Below are 27768 nucleotides of genomic sequence, written 5' to 3' on the forward strand. Positions count from 1 at the left end.
ACCTTGTGCTGGGGACAATAAAAGGCCACTCTAAAATGTGCTGTTTTGTTACACAACACAATGCCACAGATGTCTCCAAGTTTTGAGGGAGCGTGCAATTGTCATGCTGAGTGCAGGAAAGTCCACCAGAGCTGTTGCCGGATAATTTAATGTTAATTTCTTTACCATAAGCCACCTCCAACAACGTTTTAGAGAATTTGCCAGTATGTCCAACCAGCCTCACAACTGCAGACCATGTGTATAGCATTGTGTAGGCGAGCAGTTTGCTGATGTCAACGTTGTGAACAGAGTGCCCCATGGTGGGATTATGGTATGGGCTGGCATAAGCTACGGACAACGAACACAATTCTATTTTATTGATGGCAATTTAAATGCACAGAGATACCATGACGAGATCCTGAGGCTCATTGTCGTGCCATTCATCCGCCGCCATCACCTCATGTTTCAACATGATAATGCATGGCCCATGTTGCAAGGATCTGTACCCATTTCCTGGAAGCTGAAAATGTCCCAGTTCTTCCATGGCCTGCATACTCACCAGACATGTCACCCTTTGAGCATGTTTGGGATGCTCTGGATCGTCATGTACGACAGCATGTTCCAGTTCCCGTCAATATCCAGCAACTTTGCACAGCCGTTGAAGAGGTGTGGGACAACATATGCAAAGATGTGTCGCGCTGCATGAGGCAAATGGTGGTCACACCAGATACTGACTGGTTTTCTGATCCACGCCCCCACCTTTTTTTAAGGTATCTGTGACCAACAGATGCATATCTGTATTCCCAATCATGTGAAACCCATAGATTAGGGACTAATGAATTCATCTCAATTGACTGATTTTCTTATATGAACTGTAACTCAGTCAAATCTTTGAAATTGTTGCATGTTGCTTTTATATTTTTGTTCAGTATAGTTATGGATAGCCCAATATTGGACTAAAGGAGCCTTGCTAACATTACTTCTTAGTCCAAGGACCTTAGCTTCATGTTCTGGTTTAAAGGGTGAATTAGCAAGCCAAAATATGCCATCTAAACGTGAACCGATTCTCATTTGCGCTACGGTTCTAGAAACATAAATCCATCTACTTTCATATCACATAACATTTTCACAAATGCAAAATACACACTTACTGTGTACACTGTTTTAACCGGTTTTAAAACGGTTGCAGTCAACAATATTTTTCAGTGACATGTTTGTGGAGTCTGTCTTCCGTTTACACACAGGTGTTGGGAGACACAGATAGCTAATTAACACAGGTAGTCCACTCTGTCTTCCATCTGTTTTCCCTGAACAAGCGCTGTAACATGGAAATATGGACATGTGGGAACCCTAACCCTATAAAGCTGTGTATCAATTTAACCTTTTGTTTTTTGAAAATTATTACTTGCTGATATGAAAGATAAGGTCCGATGCATGTTAATGTTCAGACCGAGCGTCGCGGCTTTTAACAAAACTCCTCCCTACAGAAGACTCCTTTGTCCAACGACTTGTATGTGCAATGTAATGTAACTGAGAGTCATGATCAAGGGCTAGTTATGGAGTGTGCTTTATTCCAGCACTAAACACTTGACTCAAATTGTCATTGTCTTTGATGATTAGCTAGTTGATAGGATGATGGTAACACCATTAGGTGTTGGACATGAAATCGATAAATGAAGACAGTCAGAACTTAATGGGGGTTGGTAACCTAATACACTGAGGCGATGGCAACATGGACTTGAAGACCTACAACTCAAAGCTCCTTCTGTCCTCACAGATGGCTGGTGAATTAACCGACAAGAACGATGCAGCAGATACCTCTGGAGTCAAGGATAAGGAGTGGAAACGCTAAGGCTCCCCATCGAAGGACTGGAAACCACGCCAACTCTCTCGTGAACGCAACCGATCCAAATCGGCAGAAAGGTTTGAATAATGCACTGCTTACTGGTAGTGGGTGCATGCAAACAAGTAGCCAGAATAGTTTCGATCTTTCGGTTGCAGTGAGTACATCTTCCCAACGATATGCCTTGAAAACCGTACCTCAATCCAGGAATGGAAGACGTCGCTGTACTCCTAATATTCCCATTATCCATTGTGACAGTTAGTTTTTAATAGCAGAAGCCACAGCATCCATTTGGGAATTGTATTTATGACATTTCCATAGCGTGACGACGTAGTCCATACGGAGCCTGATTGGTTGACTCTCCTTTGTTGTTTAATGCGACGTTCTACGTGCCATTCCAAAATGGTTGCTGTGGCTTCTGCTACCTAGCATGAGGACGAAAAAAAGGCAGTTTAATTTTTAAAAAACTATTTCAGTCTTCTCGATTTATCTCTTTGGATAATGTGAGAATTAGGAGTACAGCGACAACTTCCATCCCTGGATTGAGGTACGTTTTTCTAGCCAAATTACACGCCGGTTCCGCGCTGCCCTGATTATGGCAGCAGTGCATTTCGACCTGTAGCGAAGATGTACTTGCTGCGACCGACCGGTTCTGTCTAGTGAACAAGATCTGGTATCTGACTCTATCTTCCCACTGTATGTGAAAGGTGTCCAGTGGGTTTCTAAAAATGTGTATCACAGGTTGGTAATATTTCTATGTATCTGACCTTTCCTTCCCCTCCAGAGATCGCTGTCTGAAGGACAAGGAGAGAGAGAAGGAGCGCGACCGGGACAAGGACAGAGAGAGGGGTCGCAAGGACAAAGACAAGGACATTCACCGCAGAGACAAAGACCACAGTAAGAAATCCAGGTGTGTAGGCTTGAGTCAGACTGCTGTTTTTAGTCCCAGGGTGACTATTCGGTGCAGGCTTGAGCAGATTACAAGATCATTGTGTCCTAATGATATGGTTCCAACTAGAGACGTTAAAAACTTCTGTAGGCATTATAAAGATCTGATATTCTCAGCAGAATGTGTGTATTTGGAACTCGCCCACTGTGTGCCATCCAGTAACTGAGTGTGAGCTTTGTGTCTTTAAAACATCCCTCACGTAATATGCAGAGCCATTTTCAGGGCTTTTTTCTTTACCTTTTCAACTTGAGTGGTTGCTTCTCCTTACAGAAGCATCTCCCCCAAGTCCAAGGACAGGATAAAGAGGGAGACGGAGAGGAGGAAGATGAGAAAAAGAAGAAATGAAAGGTAAGACAAGGGAATGGTCTCTCCAAAGCCCAGATAGCTACCACTTAGTGATGTATCTTGAGTTGTGATGGTGTCTCTCTCTTAGGTACAGCCACAATCTAGAAGAGCTTCTAGCCAAGAAGAAGGCAGAGGAGGAGGCCGAGGCAAAGGTGAGACCATAAGAGTGCCCATTTAGTAGTCTCTGTTTGGTGTTGCAGTGATGAAGGCGCAAGATGGGAGTGTAACAATCAAAAATCTTAAACTACGTTTCTCCACACAAAATGTGAATGTGTTTGAAGTTTAAAACATCTTTCCCTTTATTTCTCTCCACCTCGTTTTCTTTCTCTCTCTCAGCCCAAGTTCCTGTCCAAGACGGAACGTGAGGCGGAGGCTCTGAAATGGAGGCAGCAGCAGACGGAGCAGAGGAAGAAGACTATCGATGAGGACAGGAAGAAGAGGAGGATGTTCCAGGACATCGGGAGGAAGATGATGGGTGAGTAGGAGGGGCTTGGGGTTAGTCAGGAGGAAGATGATGGGTGAGTAGGAGGGGCTTGGGGTTAGTCAGGAGGAAGATGATGGGTGAGTAGGAGGGGCTTGGGGTTAGTCAGGAGGAAGATGTAGAGTGAGTAGGAGGGGCTTGGAGTTAGTCAGGAGGAAGATGATGGGTGAGTAGGAGGGGCTTGGGGTTAGTCAGGAGGAAGATGATGGGTGAGTAGGAGGGGCTTGGGGTTAGTCAGGAGGAAGATGATGGGTGAATAGGAGGGGCTTAGGGTTAGGAGGAAGATGTTGGGTGAATAGGAGGGGCTTAGTGTTTGGAAGAAGATGATGGGTGAGTGGGAGATGGTAAGTCAGGTTGCAACATTCTGAAAGTTACTGACAGAAATGTCTTCTAAAGAGCTTAAATGATTCCCTATTTTACAAATACATCATGTATTTCTATCTGAACGTTCAGTAACGTTGCACCCCACTGAACATGGCCTACGTCTCTGGCAGTTTGGTATCACACTGTTAAACCTCTGGTTAGGTCTCTAACATTATTTGAAGGCTTGCAGCCAGGCTGTACGGGTCCCAGAGGACCCCCAGGAAAGGGACATACGAGAAGGGAGAGAGCGGATGGAGCGTGAGAACAACGGGGACCAAGAGGACGACGGAAGACAGAAGATCAGAGAGGAGAAGGATAAAGGCAAGGAGCTCCAGACCATCAAGGTTAGTCTGGAGATTGAGGTTCTACCATGGGCTGGCTTCAGGAACACAGGTTAAGCCCATTTCTTGGTTGTATTCATTTGTGCACACTAGCAAAACATAGCAAAACATTTTGCAACAGAACATTAAAACAAAGTTTCTTATTGGCAACGTAATGTAGTGTTTGAGCAGGTGTACTGTGCCTTCTCACACCTGTCTGTCTCTGTCCAATCAGGAGCGTTACCTGGGCGGGACTAAGAAGCGCCGGCGGACACGTCACCTGAACGACAGGAAGTTTGTCTTTGAGTGGGACGCCTCTGAAGACACGTCTACCGACTACAACCCCATGTGAGTCTGCATATGAACGCTGGGACGATAGTCACAGTTTCACAAACATGGTGTTACAGATGAGATGTGTCCGAATAAGATTGCATTTTTCTGATACGGCCATGGTGTGGTAACCCCTGGTTACAACCTTTAACCACTTTGCTCCTTAAATAGACATTTGGCTTTCTCCTGTGCACCTGCTCTCTTCTCTCCCCAACTTATATCCCTCTCTGCCTGTCTCAGTTATAAGGAGAAGCACCAGGTCCAGCTGTATGGGCGGGGCTTCATAGCTGGTATTGACCTGAAGCAGCAGAAGAGAGACCAGTCACATTTCTATGTCGACATGATGGAGACGAGACGCACACTGGAGGAGAAGGAGCAGGAGGAGTGAGTCATACACACATTAACACACCTGACAAACTACCATGCTCTCTAACATAAAATCTTTGTCTTTGATTTACAGAAACAGCTTCATTGTCACTTTCTAATCTCTGCCCTCCCTCTCCCCTCCTGCTGCTCAGGGTGCGGCTGAAGAAGGTGCGTAAGAAGGAGGCCAAGCAGCGTTGGGACGACAGACACTGGTCCCAGAAGAAGCTGGAGGAGATGGCGGACAGGGACTGGCGTATCTTCAGAGAGGATTACAGTATCACCACAAAGGGTGGCAAGATCCCCCACCCCATCAGGAGCTGGAAGGAGTACAACCTGCCCCCACACATCGTGGAGGTCATCGATAACTGTGGCTACAAGGTCAGCTGTGAAGACTTCGGATGCACACACACACGGATACACACATACCCAGTACCCTGCCCTGAACTAGTCACTGTCACTAGCCGGCTACCACCCGGTCACTCAACCCTGCACCTTAAAGACTACTGCCCTATGTACATAGACATGGAACACTGGTCACTTTAATCAGGGGTGCAAACTAGTCACCTTTCGGCGAAATTCGCCGTTTTGAATCCAAAATAGGTAGCCTACGTGATTCGTGTAGCTCCATTGAGAAAAGTTTGGGGAGGGGGAATTTGGATCACTACTGGCTGTAAGCGAACGAGTGATGCACGTTTGGAGCAATACTGGCTATATCCAAGGCTCAGCCAATCGTTCACATAACAACAGAATGCAGCACGCGACTGAAGAGACAACCAACTTGCTAGTTGCACCGGATTGGGTGCTACTTACAGTATCAGCGCGTGCTCTGGAAAGACAGCGGAGAGTGGAAAGGCAGTTTGCCAGTTACAGCAGCGCGTCCCCTGTAACCGAAAAACAACTGGCATTTGGAAAGTTTGAGGTGAGGGAGCAAGTGTGGTGGAACAAGAATTGTTAGCATTGTTAAGTATCTTGCTACGCTAGCTGGATCAAATTATCCGTTAGTAAGTTAGTTCGTCAGCTAGTTAACTAGCTATCTATGAACTAATGTTTTCCCTATACAGTGTGTGGTTCATTTTCAGAATGAGAGAATTAGGTGAAAATGAGGCGTTGCTTGTTAAACAAGTGGATTCAGGGATGAAGTGTAACGTTAGCTGGAGCTGGGCCTGGCTTAAACTGGATGCCTCTATAGGTGAAACGAACACCACACACTTTCCCTCTTTCTCATTTTTTCAATACGGTGGATAAAAAGGGGTATGCCAGGTGTACTCTGCCTGAAAGAGATCAATTATGCCAACAAAGGGTCTCATGCTTTGCTGCTGGCACATTGTAGCACAGATGTCCACAGGCAGAAAGTGTACAGGTGTGGTCAAAAGTTTTGAGAATGACACAAGTATTGGTCTTCACAAAGTTTGCTGCTTCAGTGTATTTAGATATTTTTGTCAGATGTAACTATGGTATACTGAAGTATAATTACAAGCATTCCATAAGTGTCAAAGGCTTTTATTGACAATTACATTAAGTTTATGCAAAGAGTCAATATTTGCAGTGTTGACCCTTCTTTTTCAAGACCTGTGGTCAATCCTCAAGAGGCGGGTGGACAAACAAACTCCAAGCATTGATTATGCAAGAATGGGCTGCCATCAGTCAGGATGTTGTCCAGAAGTTAATTGACAGCATGCCCTGGCATGCTGTCAGAGAAGTGGCTTCCTCGCTGCCCTTCTTGACACCAGGCCATCCTCCAAAAGTCTTCGCCTCACTGTGCGTGCAGATGCACTCACACCTGCCTGCTGCCATTCCTGAGCAAGCTCTGCACTGGTGGTGCCCCGATCCCGCAGCTGAATCAACTTTAGGAGACGGTCCTGGCGCTTGCTGGACTTTTTTGGCCGTCCTGAAGCCTTATTCACAACAATTGAACCTCTCTCCTTGAAGTTCTTGATGATCCGATAAATGGTTGATTTAGGTGCAATCTTACTAGCAGCAATATTATTGCCTGTGAAGCCCTTTTTGTGCAAAGCAATGATGACGGCACGTGTTTCCTTGCAGGTAACCATGGTTAACAGAGGAAGAACAATGATTTCAAGCACCACCCTCCTTTTAAAGCTTCCAGTCTGTTATTCTAACTCAATCAGCATGACAGAGTGATCTCCAGCCTTGTCCTCGTCAACACTCTCACCTGTGTTAACGAGAGAATCACTGACATGATGTCAGCTGGCCCTTTTGTGGCAGGGCTGAAATGCAGTGAAAATGTTTTTTTTGGGGATTAAGTTCATTTTCATGGCAAAGAGGGACTTTGCAATTAATTGCAATTCATCTGATCACTCTTCATAACATTCTGGAGTATACAGTGGGGAAAAAAAGTATTTAGTCAGCCACCAATTGTGCAAGTTCTCCCACTTGAAAAGATGAGAGAGGCCTGTAATTTTCATCATAGGTACACGTCAACTATGACAGACAAAATGAGAAAAGAAAATCCAGAAAATCACATTTATTTGCAAATTATGGTGGAAAATAAGTATTTGGTCAATAACAAAAGTTTCTCAATACTTTGTTATATACCCTTTGTTGGCAATGACACAGGTCAAACGTTTTCTGTAAGTCTTCGCAAGGTTTTCACACACTGTTGCTGGTATTTTGGCCCATTCCTCCATGCAGATCTCCTCTAGAGCAGTGATGTTTTGGAGCTGTCGCTGGGCAACACGGACTTTCAACTCCCTCCAAAGATTTTCTATGGGGTTGAGATCTGGAGACTGGCTAGGCCACTCCAGGACCTTGAAATGCTTCTTACGAAGCCACTCCTTCGTTGCCCGGGCGGTGTGTTTGGGATAATTTTCATGCTGAAATACCCAGCCACGTTTCATCTTCAATGCCCTTGCTGATGGAAGGAGGTTTTCACTCAAAATCTCACGATACATGGCCCCATTCATTCTTTCCTTTACACGGATCAGTCGTTCTGGTCCCTTTGCAGAAAAACAGCCCCAAAGCATGTTGTTTCTACCCCCATGCTTCACAGTAGGTATGGTGTTCTTTGGATGCAACTCAGCATTCTTTGTCCTCCAAACACGATGAGTTGAGTTTTTACCAAAAAGTTCTATTTTGGTTTCATCTGACCATATGACATTCTCCCAATCCTCTTCTGGATCATCCAAATGCACTCTAGCAAACTTCAGACGGGCCTGGACATGTACTGGCTTAAGCAGGGGGACACGTCTGGCACTGCAGGATTTGAGTCCCTGGCGGCGTAGTGTGTTACTGATGGCAGGCTTTGTTACTTTGGTCCCAGCTCTCTGCAGGTCATTCACTAGGTCCCCCCGTGTGGTTCTGGGATTTTTGCTCACCGTTCTTGTGATCATTTTGACCCCACGAGGTGAGATCTTGCGTGGAGCCCCAGATCGAGGGAAATTATCAGTGGTCTTGTATGTCTTCCATTTCCTAATAATTGCTCCCACAGTTGATTTCTTCAAACCAAGCTGCTTACCTATTGCAGATTCAGTCTTCCCAGCCTGGTGCAGGTCTACAATTTTGTTACTGGTGTCCTTTGACAGCTCTTTGGTCTTGGCCATAGTGGAGTTTGGAGTGTGACTGTTTGAGGTTGTGGACAGGTGTCTTTTATACTGATAACAAGTTCAAACGGGTGCCATTAATACAGGTAACGAGTGGAGGACAGAGGAGCCTCTTAAAGAATAAGTTACAGGTCTGTGAGAGCCAGAAATCTTGCTTGTTTGTAGGTGACCAAATACTTATTTTCCACCATAATTAGCAAATAAATTCATTAAAAATCCTACAATGTGATTTTCTGGATTTTTTTCTCTCAATTTGTCTGTCATAGTTGACGTGTACCTATGATGAAAATTACAGGCCTCTCATCTTTTTAAGTGGGAGAACTTGCACAATTGGTGGCTGACTAAATACTTTTTTCCCCACTGTATGCAAATTGCCATCATAAAAACTGAGGCAGCAGACTTTGTGAAAATTAATATTTGTATCATTCTCAAAACATTTGACCACAACTGTACAGTTGAAGTCGGAAGTTTACATACACCTTAGCCAAATACATTTAAACTCAGTTTTTAACAATTCCTGACATTTAATCCTAGTAAAAAATTCCCTGTCTTAGGTCAGTTAGGATCACCACTTTATTTTAAGAATGTGAAATGTCAGAATAATAGCAGAGAGAATGATTTATTTCAGCTTTTATTTCTTTCATCACATTCCCAGTGGGTCAAAAGTTTACATACACTGCAAATATTGACTCTTTGCATAAACGTAATGTAATTGTCAATAATAGTATTTGACGCTTATGGAATGCTTGTAATTATACTTCACTATACCATAGTAACATCTGACAAAAATATCTAAAAACACTGAAGCAGCAAACTTTGTGAAGACCAATACTTGTGTCATTCTCAAAACTTTTGAACACGACTGTATATACTGTATTCTAGTCAAGTCCATCCTATTCAACTATTGCTGTACATATACTATTCTATCCACGTATTCTTGAGAGATACTACATATTCTATACATATACTGCAATGTCTCTAAATCCCATCATATACAAAAATCCAGAAAATCACATTGTATGATTTTTAAGTAATTAATTTGCATTTTATTGCATGACATAAGTATTTGATCACCTACCAACCAGAATTCCGGCTCTCACAGACCTGTTAGTTTTTCTTTAAGAAGCCCTCCTGTTCTCCACTCATTACCTGTATTAACTGCACCTGTTTGAATTCGTTACCTGTATAAAAGACACCTGGCCACACACTCACTCAATCAAACAGACTCCAACCTCTCCACAATGGCCAAGACCAGAGAGCTGTGTAAGGACATCAGGGATAAAATTGTAGACCTGCACAAGGCTGGGATGGGCTACAGGACAATAGGCAAGCAGCTTGGTGAGAAGGTAACAACTGTTGGCACAATTATTAGAAAATGGAAGAAGTTCAAGATGACGGTCAATCACCCTCGGTCTGGGGCTCCATGCAAGATCTCACCTCGTGGGGCATCAATGATCATGAGGAAGGTGAGGGATCAGCCCAGAACTACACGGCAGGACCTGGTCAATGACCTGAAGAGAGCTGGGACCACAGTCTCAAAGAAAACCATGAATAACACACTACGCCGTCATGGATTAAAATCCTGCAGCGCACGCAAGGTCCCCCTGCTCAAGCCAGCGCGTGTCCAGGCCCGTCTGAAGTTTGCCAATGACCATCTGGATGATCCAGAGGAGGAATGGGAGAAGGTCATGTGGTCTGATGAGACAAAAATATAGCTTTTTGGTCTAAACTCCACTCGCCGTGTTTGGAGGAAGAAGAAGGATGAGTACAACCTCAAGAACACCATCCCAACCGTGACGCATGGAGGTGGAAACATCATTCTTTGGGGATGCTTTTCTGCAAAGGGGAGAGGACGACTGCACCGTATTGAGGGGAGGATGGATGGGGCCATATATCGCGAGATCTTGGCCAACAACCTCCTTCCCTCAGTAAGAGCATTGAAGATGGGTCGTGGCTGGGTCTTCCAGCATGACAACGACCCGAAACACACAGCCAGGGCAACTAAGGAGTGGCTCCGTAAGAAGCATCTCAAGGTCCTGGAGTGGCCTAGCCAGTCTCCAGACCTGAACCCAATAGAAAATCTTTGGAGGGAGCTGAAAGTCCGGATTGCCCAGCGACAGCCCCGAAACCTGAAGGATCTGGAGAAGGTCTGTATGGAGGAGTGGGCCAAAATCCCTGCTGCAGTGTGTGCAAACCTGGTCAAGACCTACAGGAAACGTATGATCTCTGTAATTGCAAACAAAGATTTCTGTACCAAATATTAAGTTCTGCTTTTCTGATGTATCAAATACTTATGTCATGCAATAAAATGCAAATGAATTACTTAAAAATCATACAATGTGAATTTCTGCTTTGTAAGTAGGAAAACCTGCAAAATCGGCAGTGTATCAAATACTTGTTCTCCCCACTGTATATATTTATATTCCGGACCCTGACATTGCTCTTCCTAATATTTATATATTTCTTAATTCCATTATTTTACTTTTTAGATTTGTTTTTATTATTATATATTACTGCACTGTTGGAGCTAGGAACATAAGCATTTAGCTACACCCTCAATAACATCTGCAAAATATGTGTAAGCGACCAATAAAACTTGATTTGATGCGCGCGCACATGCCACCTTTTGGGTCTTCCCCTGATCAGCACTGAAGCCATTACTCGCTGTATTAAAATGTCTTCCTCTTTGTTTCCCTTGTTACCCAGGATCCAATGCCTATCCAGAGACAAGCTATCCCCATTGGCTTACAGAACCGTGACATCATCGGTGTGGCTGGGGCTGGTAGCGGTAAAACGGCTGCCTTCCTCATCCCGCTATTGGTCTGGATCACTACCCTGCCCAAGGATGAAAGGTGAGGCCACATCTCCCCAGCCAGAGGGTTACCCCTCACTACTCAGCCAACAGTTGCATGTCCTTCTTTCGAACCACATCTTCTCACCTCGTCTTTCCCCTGTCCCTGTAGGATTGAGGACTCGGACCAGGGTCCGTATGCAGTGATCCTGGCCCCCACCCGGGAGCTGGCCCAGCAGATTGAGGAGGAGACCCTTAAGTTTGGTAAACCTCTGGGCATCCGCAACGTGGCTGTCATCAGAGGTGCTAAATGACTAAAATGTAAATGTACTCCAGGGAGGACCAGGGCTTCCGCCTCCGGATGGGCTACGAGGTCAGACGCTAGAAAACACACACATACATACAGCTCTGGAAAAAATGAAGAGATCACTGCAAATGTTTCTTAAATCAGCATCTCTACATGTATGACAGCCATTCCATTCCAGTGTCTGTTGAATTCAAACACAGGCACACCCCATTCTACTGAATTAGGTACTGTTTAGGTGATCATCTGAACCAAATCTTATTTAACGAGGAAAAGTATAAAAACCACTGCTGTGGTCATCACTATCCTCTTGCAATAGGACCAGCTGGATGGCAAAAACAGTGCTAATAGTACCTCAAAAGTAATATTAATAAAAAATATAACTATTGACAATGTCAAAAGAGTTGAAAAGGAAAATTTTGAGTGAGGAAAAGAAGGGTTCAATTCTGGCTTTACTGGCAGAGGGATACACTGAGCGTCAGGTTGCTTCCATCCTTAAAATTTAAAAGACGGCGGTTCATAAGAACAAGGTCAAGCAGCAGACATTGGGGACTACAAAGCTACAGACCGGCAGAGGGCGAAAACGACTCTCTACTGACTGGGATGACCGCCAACTCATTCGAATGTCTCTCAACAACCGTAGGATGACATCAAGTGACCTACAAAAAGAATGGCAAATGGCAGCTGAGGTGAAGTGCACGGCGAGGACGGTTCCAAACAGGCTCCTAGGGGCAGGGCTGAAGTCGTGCAAAGCTAGAAAAAAGCCCTTCATCAATGAGAAGCAAAGAAAAGCCAGGCTGAGGTTTGCAAAAGACCATAAGGATTGGACCGTAGAGGCTGGAGTAAGGTCATCTTCTCTGATGAGTCCAATTTTCAGCTTTGCCCAACACCTGGTCGTCTAATGGTTAGACGGAGACCTAGAGAGGCCTACAAGCCACAGTGTCTCACAACCACTGTGAAATTTGGTGGAGGATCGGTGATGATCTGGGGGTGCTTCAGCAAGGCTGGAATCGGACAGATTTGTCTTTGTGAAGGACGCATGAATCAATCCACGTACAAGGTTGTCCTGGAAGAACTTGCTTCCTTTTGCTCTGACATTGTTCCCCAACTCTGAGGATTGGTTTTTCCAGCAGGACAATGCGCCATGCCACACAGCCAGGTCAATCAAGGTGTGGATGGAGGACCACCAGATCAAGACCCTGTCATGGCCAGCCCAATCTCCAGACCTGAACCCCATTGAAAACTTCTGGAATGTGATCAAGAGGAAGATGGATGGTCACAAGCCATCAAACAAAGCCGAGCTGCTTGAATTTTTGCGCCAGGAGTGGCATAAAGTCACCCAACATCAATGTGAAAGACTGGTGGAGAGCATGCCAAGACGCATGAAAGCTGTGATTGAAAATCAGGGTTATTCCACCAAATATTGATTTCTGAACTCTTCCTAAGTTATTTAAAAATGAACATGAACTTATTTTCTTTGCATTATTCGAGGTCTGACAACACTGCATCTTTTTTGTTATTTTGACCAGTTGTCATTTTCTGCAAATAAATGCTCTAAATTACTATATATTTTTTTGGAATTTGGGAGAAATGTTGTCAGTAGTTTATAGAATAAAACAAAAATGTTAATTTCACCCAAACACATACCTATAAATAGTCAAATCTGATAAACTTATATTTTTGCAGTGGTCTCTTAAATTTTTCCAGAGCTGTACATACATACATACATACAGTGAGGGAAAAAAGTATTTGATCCCCTGCTTATTTTGTACGTTTGCCCACTGACAAAGAAATGATCAGTCTATAATTTTAATGGTAGGTTTATTTGAACAGTGAGAGACAGAATAACAACAATAAAATCCAGAAAAACGCATGTCAAAAATGTTAGAAATTGATTAGCATTTTAATGAGGGAAATAAGTATTTGACCCCCTTTCAATCAGAAAGATTTCTGGCTCCCAGGTGTCTTTTATACAGGTAACGAGCTGAGATTAGGAGCACACAAGACACCTGTCCACAGAAGCAATCAATCAATCCGATTCCAAACTCTCCACCATGACCAAGACCAAAGAGCACTCCAAGGATATCAGGGACAAGATTGTAGACCTACAAGGCTGGAATGGGCTACAAGACCATCGCCAAGCAGCTTGGTGAGAAGGTGACAACAGTTGGTGTGATTATTCGCAAATGGAAGAAACACAAAAGAACTGTCAATCTCCCTCGGCCTGGGGCTCCATGCAATATCTCACCTCGTGGAGTTGCAATGATCATGAGAACGGTGAGGAATCAGCCCAGAACTACACGGGAGGATCTTGTCAATGATCTCAAGGCAGCTGGGACCATAGTCACCAAGAAAACAATTGGTAGCACACTACGCCGTGAAGACTGAAATCCTGCAGCGCCCGCAAGGTCCCCCTGCTCAAGAAAGCACATACACAGGCCCGTCTGAAGTTTGCCAATGAACATCTGAATGATTCAGAGGAGAACTGGGTGAAAGTATTGTGGTCAGATGAGACCAAAATGGAGCTCTTTGGCATCAACTCAACTTGCCGTGTTTGGAGGAGGAGGAATGCTGCCTATGACCCCAAGAACACCATCCCCACCGTCAAACATGGAGGTGGAAACATTATGCTTTGGGGGTGTTTTTCTGCTAAGGGGACAGGACAACTTCACCGCATCAAAGGGACGATGGACAGGGCCATGTACCATCAAATCTTGGATGAGAACCTCCTTCCCTCAGCCAGGGCATTGAAAATGGGTCATGGATGGGTATTCCAGCATGACAATGACCCAAAACACACGGCCAAGGCAACAAAGGAGTGGCTCAAGAAGAAGCACATTAAGGTCCTGGAGTGGCCTAGCCAGTCTCCAGACCTTATTCCCATAGAAAATCTGTGGAGGGAGCTGAAGGTTTGAGTTGCCAAACGTCAGGCTCGAAACCTTAATGAATTGGAGAAGATCTGCAAAGAGGAGTGGGACAAAATCCCTCCTGAGATGTGTGCAAACCTGGTGGCCAACTACAAGAAACGTCTGACCTCTGTGATTGCCAACAAGGGTTTTGCCACCAAGTACTAAGTCATGTTTTGCAGAGGGATCAAATACTTATTTCCCTCATTAAAATGCAAATCAATTAATAACATTTTTGACATGCGTTTGTCTGGATTTTGTTGTTGTTATTCTGTCTCTCACTGTTCAAATAAACCTACCATTAAAATTATAGACTGATCATGTCTTTGTCAGTGGGAAAACCTACAAAATCAGCAGGGGATCAAATACTTTTTTCCCTCACTGTACATACACACATACATACATACAGTGAGGGGAAAAAAGTATTTGATCCCCTGCTGATTTTGTACGTTTGCCCACTGACAAAGACATGATCAGTCAGTGAGACAGGTACAGACAGGTAACAGATTGTTCCACACATTCAGCTACAGTAGGTGATGTATGACAGAGTTAAAGCCTAAACAGATAAACGCACACACTGAAGAAAATGTCAGCTTAAGAAGAAAATTCTCTCTTTCCCCTGCCTTTTCTTCTCTCCCTCTCTCTTCCTTTTTTTTTATTTTTTATTTATTTATTTCACCTTTATTTAACCAGGTAAGCCAGTTGAGAACAGGTTCTCATTTACAACTGCGACCTGGCCAAGATAAAGCAAAGTAGTGCAATAAAAACAACACAGAGTTACATATGGGGTAAAGAAAAAAACATAAAGTCAGAAAATACAACAGAAAATATATATACAGTGTGTGCAAATGTAGCAAGTTATGGAGGTAAGGCAATAAATGGGCTATAGTGCAGAATAATTACAATAGTATTAACACTGGAATGCTAGATGTGCAAGAGATTATGTGCAAATAGAGATACTGGGGTGCAAAAGAGCAAATTAAATAACAATATAGGGATGAGGTAGTTGGGTGGGCTAATTTCAGATGGGCTGTGTACAGGTGCAGTGATCGGTAAGGTGCTCTGACAACTGATGCTTAAAGTTATTGGGGGAGATAAGAGTCTCCAGCTTCAGAGATTTTTGCAATTCGTTCCAGTCATTGGCAGCAGAGAACTGGAAGGAATGGCGGCCAAAGGAGGTGTTGGCTTTGGGAATGACCAGTGAGATATACCTGCTGGAGCGCAGACTACGGGTGGGTGCTGCTATGGTGACCAATGAGCTAAGATAGGGCGGGGATTTGCCTAGCAGTGATTTATAGATGGCCTGGAGCCAGTGGGTTTGACGACCGAACATGTAGTGAGGACCAGCCAACAAGAGCGTACAGGTCACAGTGGTGGGTAGTGTATGGGGCTTTGGAGACAAAACGGATGGCACTGTGATAGACTACATCCAATTTGCTGAGTAGAGTGTTGGAGGCTATTTTGTAAATGACATCGCCGAAGTCAAGGATCGGTAGGATAGTCAGTTTTACGAGGGCATGTTTGGCAGCATGAGTGAAGGAGGCTTTGTTGCGAAATAGGAAGCCGATTCTAGATTTAACTTTGGATTGGAGATTCTTTATGTGAGTCTGGAAGTTGAGTTTACAGTCTAACCAGACACCTAGATATTTGTAGTTGTCCACATACTCTAGGTCAGACCCGTCGAGAGTGGTGATTCTAGTCGGGTGGGCGGGTGCTAGCAGCGTTCGATTGAAAAGCATGCATTTAGTTTTACTAGTGTTTAAGAGCAGTTGAAGGCTACTGAAGGATTGTTGTATGGCATTGAAGCTCGTTTGGAGGTTTGTTAACACAGTGTCCAATGAAGGGCCAGATGTATACAAAATGGTGTCGTCTGCGTAGAGGTGGATCTGAGAGTCACCAGCAGCAAGAGCGACATCATTGATATACACGGAGAAAAGTGTCGGCCCAAGAATTGAACCCTGTGGCACCCCCATAGAGACTGCCATAGGTCCAGACAACAGGCCCTCCGATTTGACACACTGAACTCTATCTGAGAAGTAGTTGGTGAACCAGGCGAGGCAGTCATTTGAGAAACCAAGGCTATTTAGTCTGCCAATAAGAATGCGGTGGTTGACAGAGTCGAAAGCCTTGGCCAGGTCGATGAAGACGGCTGCACAGTACTGTCTATTATCAATCGCGGTTATAATATCGTTTAGGACCTTGAGCGTGGCTGAAGTGCACCCGTGACCAGCTCGGAAACCGGATTGCATAGCGGAGAAGGTACGGTGGTATTCGAAATGGTCGATGATCTGTTTGTTAACTTGGCTTTCGAATACTTTCGAAAGGCAGGGCAGGATGGATATAGGTCTGTAGCAGTTTGGATCTAGAGTGTCACCCCCTTTGAAGAGGGGGATGACCGCGGCAGCTTTCCAATCTCTGGGGATCTCAGACGTTATGAAAGAGAGGTTGAACAGACTAGTAATAGGGGTTGCGACAATTTCGTGGCTAGTTTTAGGAAGAAAGGGTCCAGATTGTCTAGCCCAGCTGATTTGTAGGGGTCCAGATTTTGCAGCGCTTTCAAAACATCAACTGTCTGAATTTGTGTGAAGGAGAAGCGGGGGGGGCATGGGCAAGTTGCAGCAGAGGGTGCAGAGTTGGTGGCCGGGTTAGTGGTAGCCAGATGGAAAGCATGGCCAGCTGTAGCAAAATGCTTGTTGAAATTCTCGATTATTGTAGATTTATCGGTGGTGATAGTGTTTCCTAGCCTCAGTGCAGTGGGCAGCTGGGAGGAAGTGCTCTTATTCTCCATGGACTTTACAGTGTCCCAAAACTTTTTGGAGTTAGTGCTACAGGATGCAAATTTCTGTTTGAAAAAGTTAGCCTTTGCTTTCCTGACTGCTTGTGTATATTGGTTCCTAACTTCCCTGAAAAGTTGCATATCGCGGGGGCTATTTGATGCTAATGCTGTACGCCACAGGATGTTTTTGTGCTGGTCAAGGGCAGTCAAGTCTGAGGAGAACCAGGGGCTATATCGGTTCTTAGTTCTGTATTTTTTGAATGGGGCATGTTTATTTAAGATTGAGAGGAAATTACTTTTAAGGAACAACCAGGCATCCTCTACTGACGGAATGAGATCTATATCCATCCAGGATACCTGGGCCAGGTCAATTAGGAAGGCCTCCTCGCTAAAGTGTTTTAGGGAGCGTTTGACAGTGATGAGGGGTGGTCGTTTGACCGCGGACCCTGTTACGGACGCAGGCAATAAGGCAGTGATCGCTGAGATCCTGGTTGAAGACAGCTGAGGTGTATTTAGAGGGTATATTAGTCAGGATGATATCTATGAGGGTACCCATGTTTAAGGATTTAGGGTTGTACCTGGTAGGTTCGTTGATAATTTGCGTGAGGTTGAGGGCATCTAGCTTGGATTGTAGGATGGCTGGGGTATTAAGCATATCCCAATTTAGGTCACCAAGCAGTACAAACTCAGAGGATAAATGGGGGGCAATCAATTCACATATGGTGTCCAGGGCACAGCTGGGGGCTGAGGGGGGTCTGTAGCAAGCGGCAACAGTGAGAGACTTATTTCTGGAAAGGTGGATTTTTAGAAGTAGAAGCTCAAACTGTTTGGGCACAGACCTGGATAGTATGATAGAGCTCTGCAGGCTATCTCTACAGTAGATTGCAACTCCACCCCCTTTGGCAGTTCTATCTAGACGGAAAATGTTATAGTTGGGGATGGAAATTTCAGAATTTTTGGTGGCCTTCCTGAGCCAGGATTCAGACACTGCTAGAACATCAGGGTTGGCAGAGTGTGCTAACGCAGTGAATAACTCAAACTTAGGAAGTAGACTTCTGATATTTATGTGCAAGAAACCAAGACTTTTGCGATTACAGAAGTCAACAAATGATAGCTCCTGGGGAGTAGGAGTGATACTGGGGGCTACAGGGCCTGGGTTAGCCTCTACATCACCAGAGGAACAGAGGAGGACTAGAATAAGGATACGGCTAAAGGCTTTAAGAACTGGTCTTCTAGTGCGTTGGGTACATAGAATAAAGGGGGGCAGATTTCCGGGTGTTATAGAAAAGATTCAGGGCATTATGAACAGACAAGGATATGGAAGGACATGAGTAAAGTGGAGGCAAACCTAAGCGTTGGGTAACACTGAAAGAGATAGTATCTCTAGAGGCATAAATTGAGTCGGTCTGTGAGTGTATGGGTGGAGGGACAAAGGGGCTAACCAAGGCAGGTTCAGCTAGGCTGGGGGGTCTACAGTGATATAGTACAATTAGAAATAACCGAAACAACAATAAACTAACCATGTTTGGGCTGAGGCTAAACATAAACAGGATGTAGTACCGTAAAAAGGAACAGTCCAGCAGATATCAGCTGTATAGCTGAGTTATCACAAGGTCCGGTGGTGAAGCGCCAGTGAGCAAGAGGCCACGGCTAGCGTGTGCTACGTCCGTTTTGTTGTAGCCAGCTGGTAGCGACGGAAAAACTGATATGTTCTGGGTCGACAACGCGCAGTGCTGACTGTCCGAATATCCGGTGATCAATGTCCAGTGATTAAAACCAATCCCGCGGAAAAAAAAAATCAAATGTTCTGGGTGAAACACCGCCAGCTGTGGCCAATAGCAAGTAGCTAGTTCAGTAGCTAGTTCAGTTTAGTGAGTAAGCGTGTGCTAACGGGCCAGGGCTAGCAGATGGATGGAATCTTCGTGGTTACGTCGTAACCACATCAGACGATTTCGTCGGCAGACCAGTCGTGTAGGATCGGCGGGGCTCCGCGTCAATCCTAGGTGGTCCCGTCCAGTTGATAGAGAGGTAGATAGCCGGGAGATGGGCCTAGCTCAGGTTGATTAGCCAGACCACAGCGTCCGTTTTGTTGTAGCCAGCTGGTGGCGATGAATCCGGAGTTAGAGGTCCAGTGAATCCGGCGGAAGAACTGGACCTTCCTTCCTCCATCTGTCTGTCTCTTTTTCAGACGGTCATGTTCACAGCTACCATGCCTGCAGCGGTAGAGCGGTTGGCCCGTAATTACCTGCGTCGTCCGGCTGTGGTGTACATCGGCTCAGCCGGGAAACCCCACGAGAGAGTGGAACAAAGGGTCCTGCTCATGGGAGAGGGAGAGAAGAGGTAGCACACACACACTGCTTTCCCTGAAGATGTAGCTAATGCTGAGTCTCCCTTGTTTTCTCGTCTTCCAGAAAGAGGCAGCTGGAAGTGTTGGCACGCGGGTTTGAGCCTCCCATCATCATCTTCGTCAACCAGAAGAAGGGTGTCGACGTGCTGGCTAAGTCTCTGGCGAAGGTGGGGGTGAGACCTCAGGCGCTATTATTCTAGGATATGTTTACCACTCTGACCTGGGTCAAATACATCTATCTACTTTCTCCCTCTCTCCTTGTCTCTCTCAGTACAATGCTTGCATGTTTCACGGTGGTAAGGGCCAGGAGCAGAGATAGTTTGCTCTGTCCAACCTGAAGGCTGGAGCCAAGGACATCCTGGTGGCCACCGATGTGGCTGGGAGAGGTATCGACATCCACGATGTCTCGATGGTGCTCAACTACGACATGGCCAAGAACATTGAGGGTAAGACCACCACCATGACCTTTGACCCTGGGGTCACTCACCTGTCTGTTGGATTGTTACGTCATAGCGACTTTACACAGGCTGCCATTGCACATCCCTCCATATTTGTAGACGGTTTATTTTTACATATTGTGACTTTTCCCCCTCTCCCACCACTCCAGACTACATCCATCGTATTGGTCGCACGGGTCGTGCTGGGAAGAGCGGTGTGGCCCTGACCTTCCTCACCAAGGAGGACTCGTCAGTGTTCTACGACCTGAAGCAGGCCTTCCTGGAGAGCCCAGTGTCCACCTGTCCCCCCGAGCTGTCCAACCACCCCGATGCCCAGCACAAGCCTGGGACCATCCTCACCAAGAAGAGACGAGAGGAGACCATCTTTGCCTAAAGTGCCAGATCAAGTTATATGTATACACCTCGCTTTGACATGCCACCCCATACACACACTGGGTTTTCAGTCTTTTTTTATCATGTCTCTCTTTTGCTGGCTCAACATGTACTGTATCCCCCTCCTTCCCTCCGTTTCTTCTATACTTTTCTCATCCTCTTTCTGTTGCTCCTGTCTGCCTCTTGCCACTCTCCAGTCCTCGTCCTTTCTCATAACTCCATAGTTCGTCTTTCTCTTCTGTATTCCGGCTGCTGTATGAAATGTTAGGCTGATGTTAGGGCCTGGGGGGGTCATATAGCTGTCTGGTTTAACTACAGGAGAATAGAGGGCTCTGGGTCTGATGTGTGGGGAGGGAAGGTATGGAACGTCATGTGAGCTCCAAGTCTACACATATTTCAAAGAGGCCCTGTAACCAAACAAAAGCGGCCCCAAAACACCAACACAGAAAAGCGGTAGTGTGATGTCATTGTGTAAAAAAAATTACAATATTTGAGTTATGCCAGTTAAACAATTGTGTAAAGAGACCAATACAGTGAATACCTGGTAGATGTGATGTGTTCTTTCTTCAGTCAGCTGGTTATGATGATTATATTGGAATGTGATGTTTGCTACATTGATATCTATGAAATGAATAAAACCAACTTTGACACCTTAAAAAAAAATTATTGTTCATAGCCCTACAAAGGTTCTCTATCAACTTCATGGACTCGACTAACAAGATCGGTGTCTTAAGAACTATAACGTTCAAGAAAGCACAACAGCCGCGTTAAAATTACATAAAATGTAATGTTTATTTTACTTAGCATTTTTAAATGTATTAAATAGAAAGCATTTGATACAGCATCAGGCAGGAAATTTCTATTTTTTTACATTTTTGTTTTGTTCTCAGAAATGTAGGAAAGGAGCGTGTTGGTTCACGCTAGCACACTGTGATAGATAATACATGGTTATATTTAGTGCAGTTATTGCATTACAAAGCAACCATCAACAAATAACTTTTTTCTACTCACACAAAGTGGAAGTCCCAATAGGCTAAGGCGTTTTAAGTCTTTCAATCTTAGGCTTTGTATTGCATACAGAATTTAAGACAGAGGAAACTGTAACCCTTTTAAAAATTGTGCTTCATAAATCAAAAAAACATTATTTTGATCAATTACTACATTGGTCTGCTTTGTAAATCATATTCTGCCGAAGTACAGTGAAAGTAGCTAAGTGGCCTAAGACATGCAAGTCCTCTCACACTCACACAAGAGATCAAGGAGGAAGTAGGAATAAATAACTTAAGATCCAAGTTGTGCTCAATAGAACACATTTGATTCTAAAGTAAGACATTTTTTTAAAATCAGTTTGTATCGTTAAGAGAGGATTCTGGGGGAGGAAAGTACTGAACTGTTATTTCTTCCTTTTTTTTAGGAATACAAAGTGTTGACATTTATCCACATTAATCCTTATTCATTTAATGTTGAGTGAAAAATCTAATTCAATACATTATTCTCTGTTGTCAGGTTATTCCATATTTGAGATGCATTCTGCTTTTTAAATGGTTAATAGTGGTGATTGATTTGTAACTTGGAGTGACTCGATGCCTTTTACAAACAGAGAATTGTCCTAACGACAATATTATTAAGATATAAATAGGAGAATCAGAATCTATGCCTAAATAAAGTATAGAGAAACTGCTGAAAAAAACTATCAGGTTTCACGCAACACTTGCATAGATTTTGTTTTCTTATTTTTTCAATCATGCTGTGATTTTTCAAAAAATATGAACACTAGATAAAGTTACCTGTTAGACATGGAAGTAGTAGACCAGTTAGTCCCCAGACATGGTCTGCAGGGACCCCTGTTCATGCAGGTCTTTGTTCCACAATATCCCCAACTGATCTGTTCATAGACTAAAAATGCAGGTATATGACATCATGGCTGCGTTTACACAGGCAGCCCAATTCTGATATTCTTTTCACTCGATGGTCTTTTGACCAATCACATCAGATCTTTTTCAGAGCTGATCTGATTGGCCAAAAGACCAATTAGTGAAAAAAAGATCAGAATTGGCTGCCTGTGTATACACTGCACATCTGACAGTTGCTACAGCTGTGAGTCCTTTTGAAATAAAAGAGAAATACAGAAGCCACAAGTTCACACGTGATTAGCCAATAAAATAAGTGATCAGTCAAGCATGGACAAGTGATGGTTGGAACAAAAACCTGCCTGTACAGGGAGACTTGAGGATCTGCCTCATGAACCACTGAGGTTGACAGTAAAATTTATTTCCTTCTTAATGCGTTTGAGCCAATCAGTTGTGTTGTGACAGGGTAGGGGTGGTATACAAAAGATAGCCCTATTTGGTACAAGACCAAGTCCATATTATGGCAAGAACAGCTCAAATAAGCAAAGAGAAATGACAGTCCATCATTACTTTAAGACATGAAGGTCAGTCAATCCGGAAAATTCCAAGAACTTTGAAAGTTTCTTCAAGTGCAGTCGCAAAAACCATCAAGCGCTATAATGAAACTGGCTCATGAGGACCGCCACAGGAAAGGAAGACCCAGAGCTACCTCTGCTGCAGAGGATAAGTTCATTAGAGTTACCAGCCTCAGAAATTGCAGGCCAAATAAATGCTTCACAGAGTTCAAGTAACAGACTGTCACGGTTTTCTAAGCCAGAACCCAGAAGCAGACCAGGACAAGGTGAGTTGAACGAAGGTGAGTATTTATTAACAGATTCAAAAAAACGATGCAGAATAATCCAGGGGACAGAGCGGGTGGCGGAGATGAGTTGGTGGAGGTGAAGTGGCAGATCCAATGATGGCTCGGCAGCCGCCGACAACCAGGCAGGGGTTGGGTGAAGGTTCCGGGAGAATGACTGTAGATAGAAACAAACGGAGGTAAGTACACGGCAAGCCAACAAGGTGCAAAACAACAAAACTAACGCTAGTAACTCAGAGGCTGATACGCTGACAAACATACTGTTCATGGCTAACGATCCGGCAGGGAATGGATGTCAGGTCAGAGCTTATGAAGGGTGATGATCAGGACCAGGTGTGCAGATAGCTGATGAGATGCAGGTGCGGGTAATCGGGAGATCTCCCGCCTAGCAACGTCGCCCGGCAACCAGGCAGGGAGCGTTCAAGAACCTTCAGGAAACAGGAGATTCAGAGCAGAAAAACGGCAACACAGGCAGGAACCGACTCAGGACGCAGGGTTCATGACACAGACACATCTCAATATCAACTGTTCAGAGGAGACCGTGGGAATCAGGCCTTCATGGTCGAATTGCTGCAAAGAAACTACTACTAAAGGACACCAATAATAAGAAGAGACTTGCTTGGGCCAAGAAACACGAGCAATGGATATTAGACTGGTGGAAATCTGACCTTTGGTCTGATGAGTCCAATTTTGAGATTTTTGGTTCCAACCGCTGTGTCTTTGTGAGACGCAGAGTAGGTGAATGGATGATCCCCGCATGTGTGGTTCCCATCATGAAGCATAGAGGAGGAGGTGTGATGGTGAGGGGGTGCTTTGCTGGTGACACTGTCTGGGATTTATTTAGAATTCAAGGCACACTAACCAGCATGGCTACCACAGCATTCCATCTGGTTTGTGCTTAGTGGGACTATCATTTGTTTTTCAACAGGATAATGACCCAACACACCTCCAGGCTGTGTAAGACCTATTTGACCAAGAAGGAGAGTGATGGAGGGCTGCATCAGATGACATGGCCTCCACAATCACCCGACCTCAATCCAGTTGAGATGGTGTGGGATGAGTTGGACCGAAGAGTGAAGGAAAAGCATCCAACCAATGCTCAGCATATGTGGGAACTCCTTCAAGACTGTTGGAAAAGCATTCCAGGTGAAGCTGGTTGAGAGAATGGCAAGAGTGTGCAAAGCTGTCATCAAGCTGTCATCATGTCTTCACTATTATTTTACAATGTAGAAAATAGTAAAAATAAAGAAAAACCCTTGAATGAGTAGGTGTTCTAAAACTTTTGAACGGTAGTATATATATATACACACTACCGTTAAAAAACATGGCAACATTTCTCTGAAACGAAGAACAAGTCCATACTGACGAAATTCAATAATAATAATCAATTATACTTATTATAACCAGGTTCCCATTCAATATGTACATTACATTCGGATGCATTATTATTTCCCATTGCAGGTTACTAAAAAGTAGACGTTCCTACTTTTGTTTATTCAGAAAGAGCCTATGGTTCCTGTTCTGACCATAACGTGCAAATAGTCCTACAATAATCATATGCATACATGCAATAATAAAGATACATAAATGTCTTAGGGATTTAAGGCCAGTAAATGTATTGTCCTACAATAGAGAAACCTTGCGTGAAGCAGCTTAAGGTTTGACTTGACCTACAGCCAGTAGTTATAACCTGCTACTGGCTTTCCATTGTAGAGGTGATTAGCCCTGTTGATGTATAGCCTTTATCTGATTAACATGACCCCAGCTAATCAGAATTAGTGAAACCGGAAGCCTGGAAGTGTGTGATTGTAGAAGGTGGCAATGTACACAGAAGTAATTGTTATGAGGCCAATTGAAACTCCATTGTTTCCGTAGTGAGGGGTGAGTGGTGGGGGGACATAGAGCACACGTGCTGTGTATAAGTGGGTGTCTTGTGGCCAAAGTTGTGTATATTATTGTGTCTTAGGTAGTATTGTAGTTTGGGTATAGCTAGTTGTCTGGGGGCCAGGGGTACATTAGAGATGTCAGTAGTTGTCTGGGGGCCAGGGGTACATTAGAGATGACAGTAGTTGTCTGGGGGCCAGGGGTATATTAGAGATGACAGTAGTTGTCTGGGGGCCAGGGGTACATTAGAGATGACAGTAGTTGTCTGGGGGCCAGGGGTACATTAGAGATGACAGTAGTTGTCTCTGGGCCAGGGGTACATTAGAGATGTCAGTAGTTGTCTCTGGGCCAGGGGTACATTAGAGATGACAGTAGTTGTCTGGGGGCCAGGGGTACATTAGAGATGACAGTAGTTGTCTGGGGGCCAGGGGTACATTAGAGATGACAGTAGTTGTCTCTGGGCCAGGGGTACATTAGAGATGTCAGTAGTTGTCTCTGGGCCAGGGGTACATTAGAGATGTCAGTAGTTGTCTGGGGGGGCCAGGGGTACATTAGAGATGTCAGTAGTTGTCTGGGGGCCAGGGGTACATTAGAGATGTCAGTAGTTGTCTCTGGGCCAGGGGTACATTAGAGATGACAGTAGTTGTCTGGGGGCCAGGGGTACATTAGAGATGACAGTAGTTGTCTCTGGGCCAGGGGTACATTAGAGATGTCAGTAGTTGTCTCTGGGCCAGGGGTACATTAGAGATGTCAGTAGTTGTCTGGGGGCCAGGGGTACATTAGAGATGTCAGTAGTTGTCTCTGGGCCAGGGGTACATTAGAGATGTCAGTAGTTGTCTCTGGGCCAGGGGTACATTAGAGATGACAGTAGTTGTCTGGGGGCCAGGGGTACATTAGAGATGACAGTAGTTGTCTGGGGGCCAGGGGTACATTAGAGATGACAGTAGTTGTCTCTGGGCCAGGGGTACATTAGAGATGTCAGTAGTTGTCTCTGGGCCAGGGGTACATTAGAGATGACAGTAGTTGTCTGGGGGCCAGGGGTACATTAGAGATGTCAGTAGTTGTCTCTGGGCCAGGGGTACATTAGAGATGTCAGTAGTTGTCTCGGAGCCAGGGGCGGCTGCGGTGGCGGTTGTTGCGCTGGTTGTGCCCCTGCTGGGCTTCACGCTGGAGCAGCCGGTCCTGTGACTCATGCCCGTTGGCGCTGTGGACGCCCCCGGGGTGCCCGCGGTGAGGGGGGTACCTGTCCCTGTAAGTTTGGGCGTGGCAGGGAGACTCGAACTCATCCTCCTCCTCCTCATCTAGTTCCTCTTCTAATTCCTCCACCAGCTCTTCCTCCTCCTTGTCCTCCTCACCCCCCCGGAGGGGTGGGCCCTCCCGGGGTGGGCCCTCCCTGAGGCCGCGGGACAGGGAGTCACTGCCCTCTTCAGACAGCATCAGGCTGTCCTGCTCCAGGGTGGAGTGGGCCTCCTCCCCTACCTCCTCCTCACCCTCCACCCCCACACCGCCATGCTGCACTGGAGGCTGGTTCTTATTCTGGGTCTGGGGTTTGTTGTTGGAGAGAGGGGGGGGCGAGATTAAATGAGAGCTCCATCACAGTATCCGGGGCAGCTTCCAAAAGTAGCCTCCTCGTCTATTATTATCCTCATCACACCAAAGAAGCTACAACTGGTGGGCGCAGCAAACATAAGACTAACAGACAGATGATAATACTCTACACAAAGGAAATACCACTAATGACAGTGGAACAGTTACAAGGATTCCATGGTATTACAGTGTTAATACAGTCTCTTAAATTAGTGGCATGTTTTGCATTGACATTTTTATGTTCTGAACCAATCACCTTGAACACACCTCTTAACAATATACTTTCAACTGGAGCAATCTCAACATTTACATCATTTAGCAGACGCTCTTATCCAGAGCGACTTACAAATTGGTGTATTCAACTTATGATAGCTAGTGGGACAACCACTTTGTTTTATTTTTTTTAATGGGGGGTGGGGGAAGAAGGATTACTTTATACTATTCCAGGTATTCCTTAAAGAGGTAGGGTTTCAAGTGTCTCCGGAAGGTGGTCAGTGACTCCGCTGTCCTGGCGTCGTGGGGGAGCTTGTTCCACCATTGGGGTGCCAGAGCAGCGAATAGCTTTGACTGGGCTGAGCGGGAACTGTGCTTCCGTAGAGGTAGGGGGCTAGCAGGCCAGAGGTGGATGAACGTAGTGCCCTCGTTTGGGTGTAGGGTCTGATCAGAGCCTGAAGGTAAGGAGGTGCCGTTCCCCTCTCAGCTCCATAGGCAAGCACCATGATCTTGTCGTAGATGCAAGCCTCAACTGGAAGCCAGTGGAGTGTGTGGAGGAGCGGGGTGACATGAGAGAACTTGGGAAGGTTGAACACCAGACGGGCTGCAGCATTCTGGATAAGTTGTAGGGGTTTAATGGCACAGGCAGGGAGCCCAGCCAACAGCGAGTTGCAGTAATCCAGACGGGAGATGACAAGTGCCTGGATTAGGACCTGTGCCGCTTTCTGTGTAAGGTAGGGTCGTACTCTGCAAATGTTGTAGAGCATGAACCTGCAGGATCGGGTCACCGCTCAACAATTAAATTGTTTATGAATTGTTTAGACGTACTTCCATTTTTTTAACGCAAGCCAAAGGTTTCATTCAGTGTAGCATTCTGTGTCAGCG

The 27768-nt window shown here is 45.1% G+C and overlaps 1 protein-coding gene and 1 pseudogene across 1 annotated transcript in view; one reads left to right on the forward strand and one right to left on the reverse strand.

Moving 5' to 3' along the window:
• The first annotated feature begins 1756 nt into the window (after positions 1-1756).
• Positions 1757-21169, forward strand: LOC121546444 (annotated as a pseudogene).
• A 3315-nt stretch (positions 21170-24484) lies between these two features.
• The window catches only part of LOC121546445 (voltage-dependent L-type calcium channel subunit beta-3-like), a 36746-nt gene continuing 33462 nt past the window's right edge, over positions 24485-27768 (reverse strand). The window contains exon 14 of the mRNA XM_041857725.2: positions 24485-26625. Within this exon, the coding sequence (XP_041713659.1) occupies positions 26176-26625 (450 nt within the window). The 3' untranslated portion in view covers positions 24485-26175. The remainder of the gene's footprint in view (positions 26626-27768) is intronic.

The sequence above is a fragment of the Coregonus clupeaformis genome, unplaced genomic scaffold, assembly GCF_020615455.1.
Source record: "Coregonus clupeaformis isolate EN_2021a unplaced genomic scaffold, ASM2061545v1 scaf0012, whole genome shotgun sequence".
NCBI lineage: Eukaryota > Metazoa > Chordata > Actinopteri > Salmoniformes > Salmonidae > Coregonus > Coregonus clupeaformis.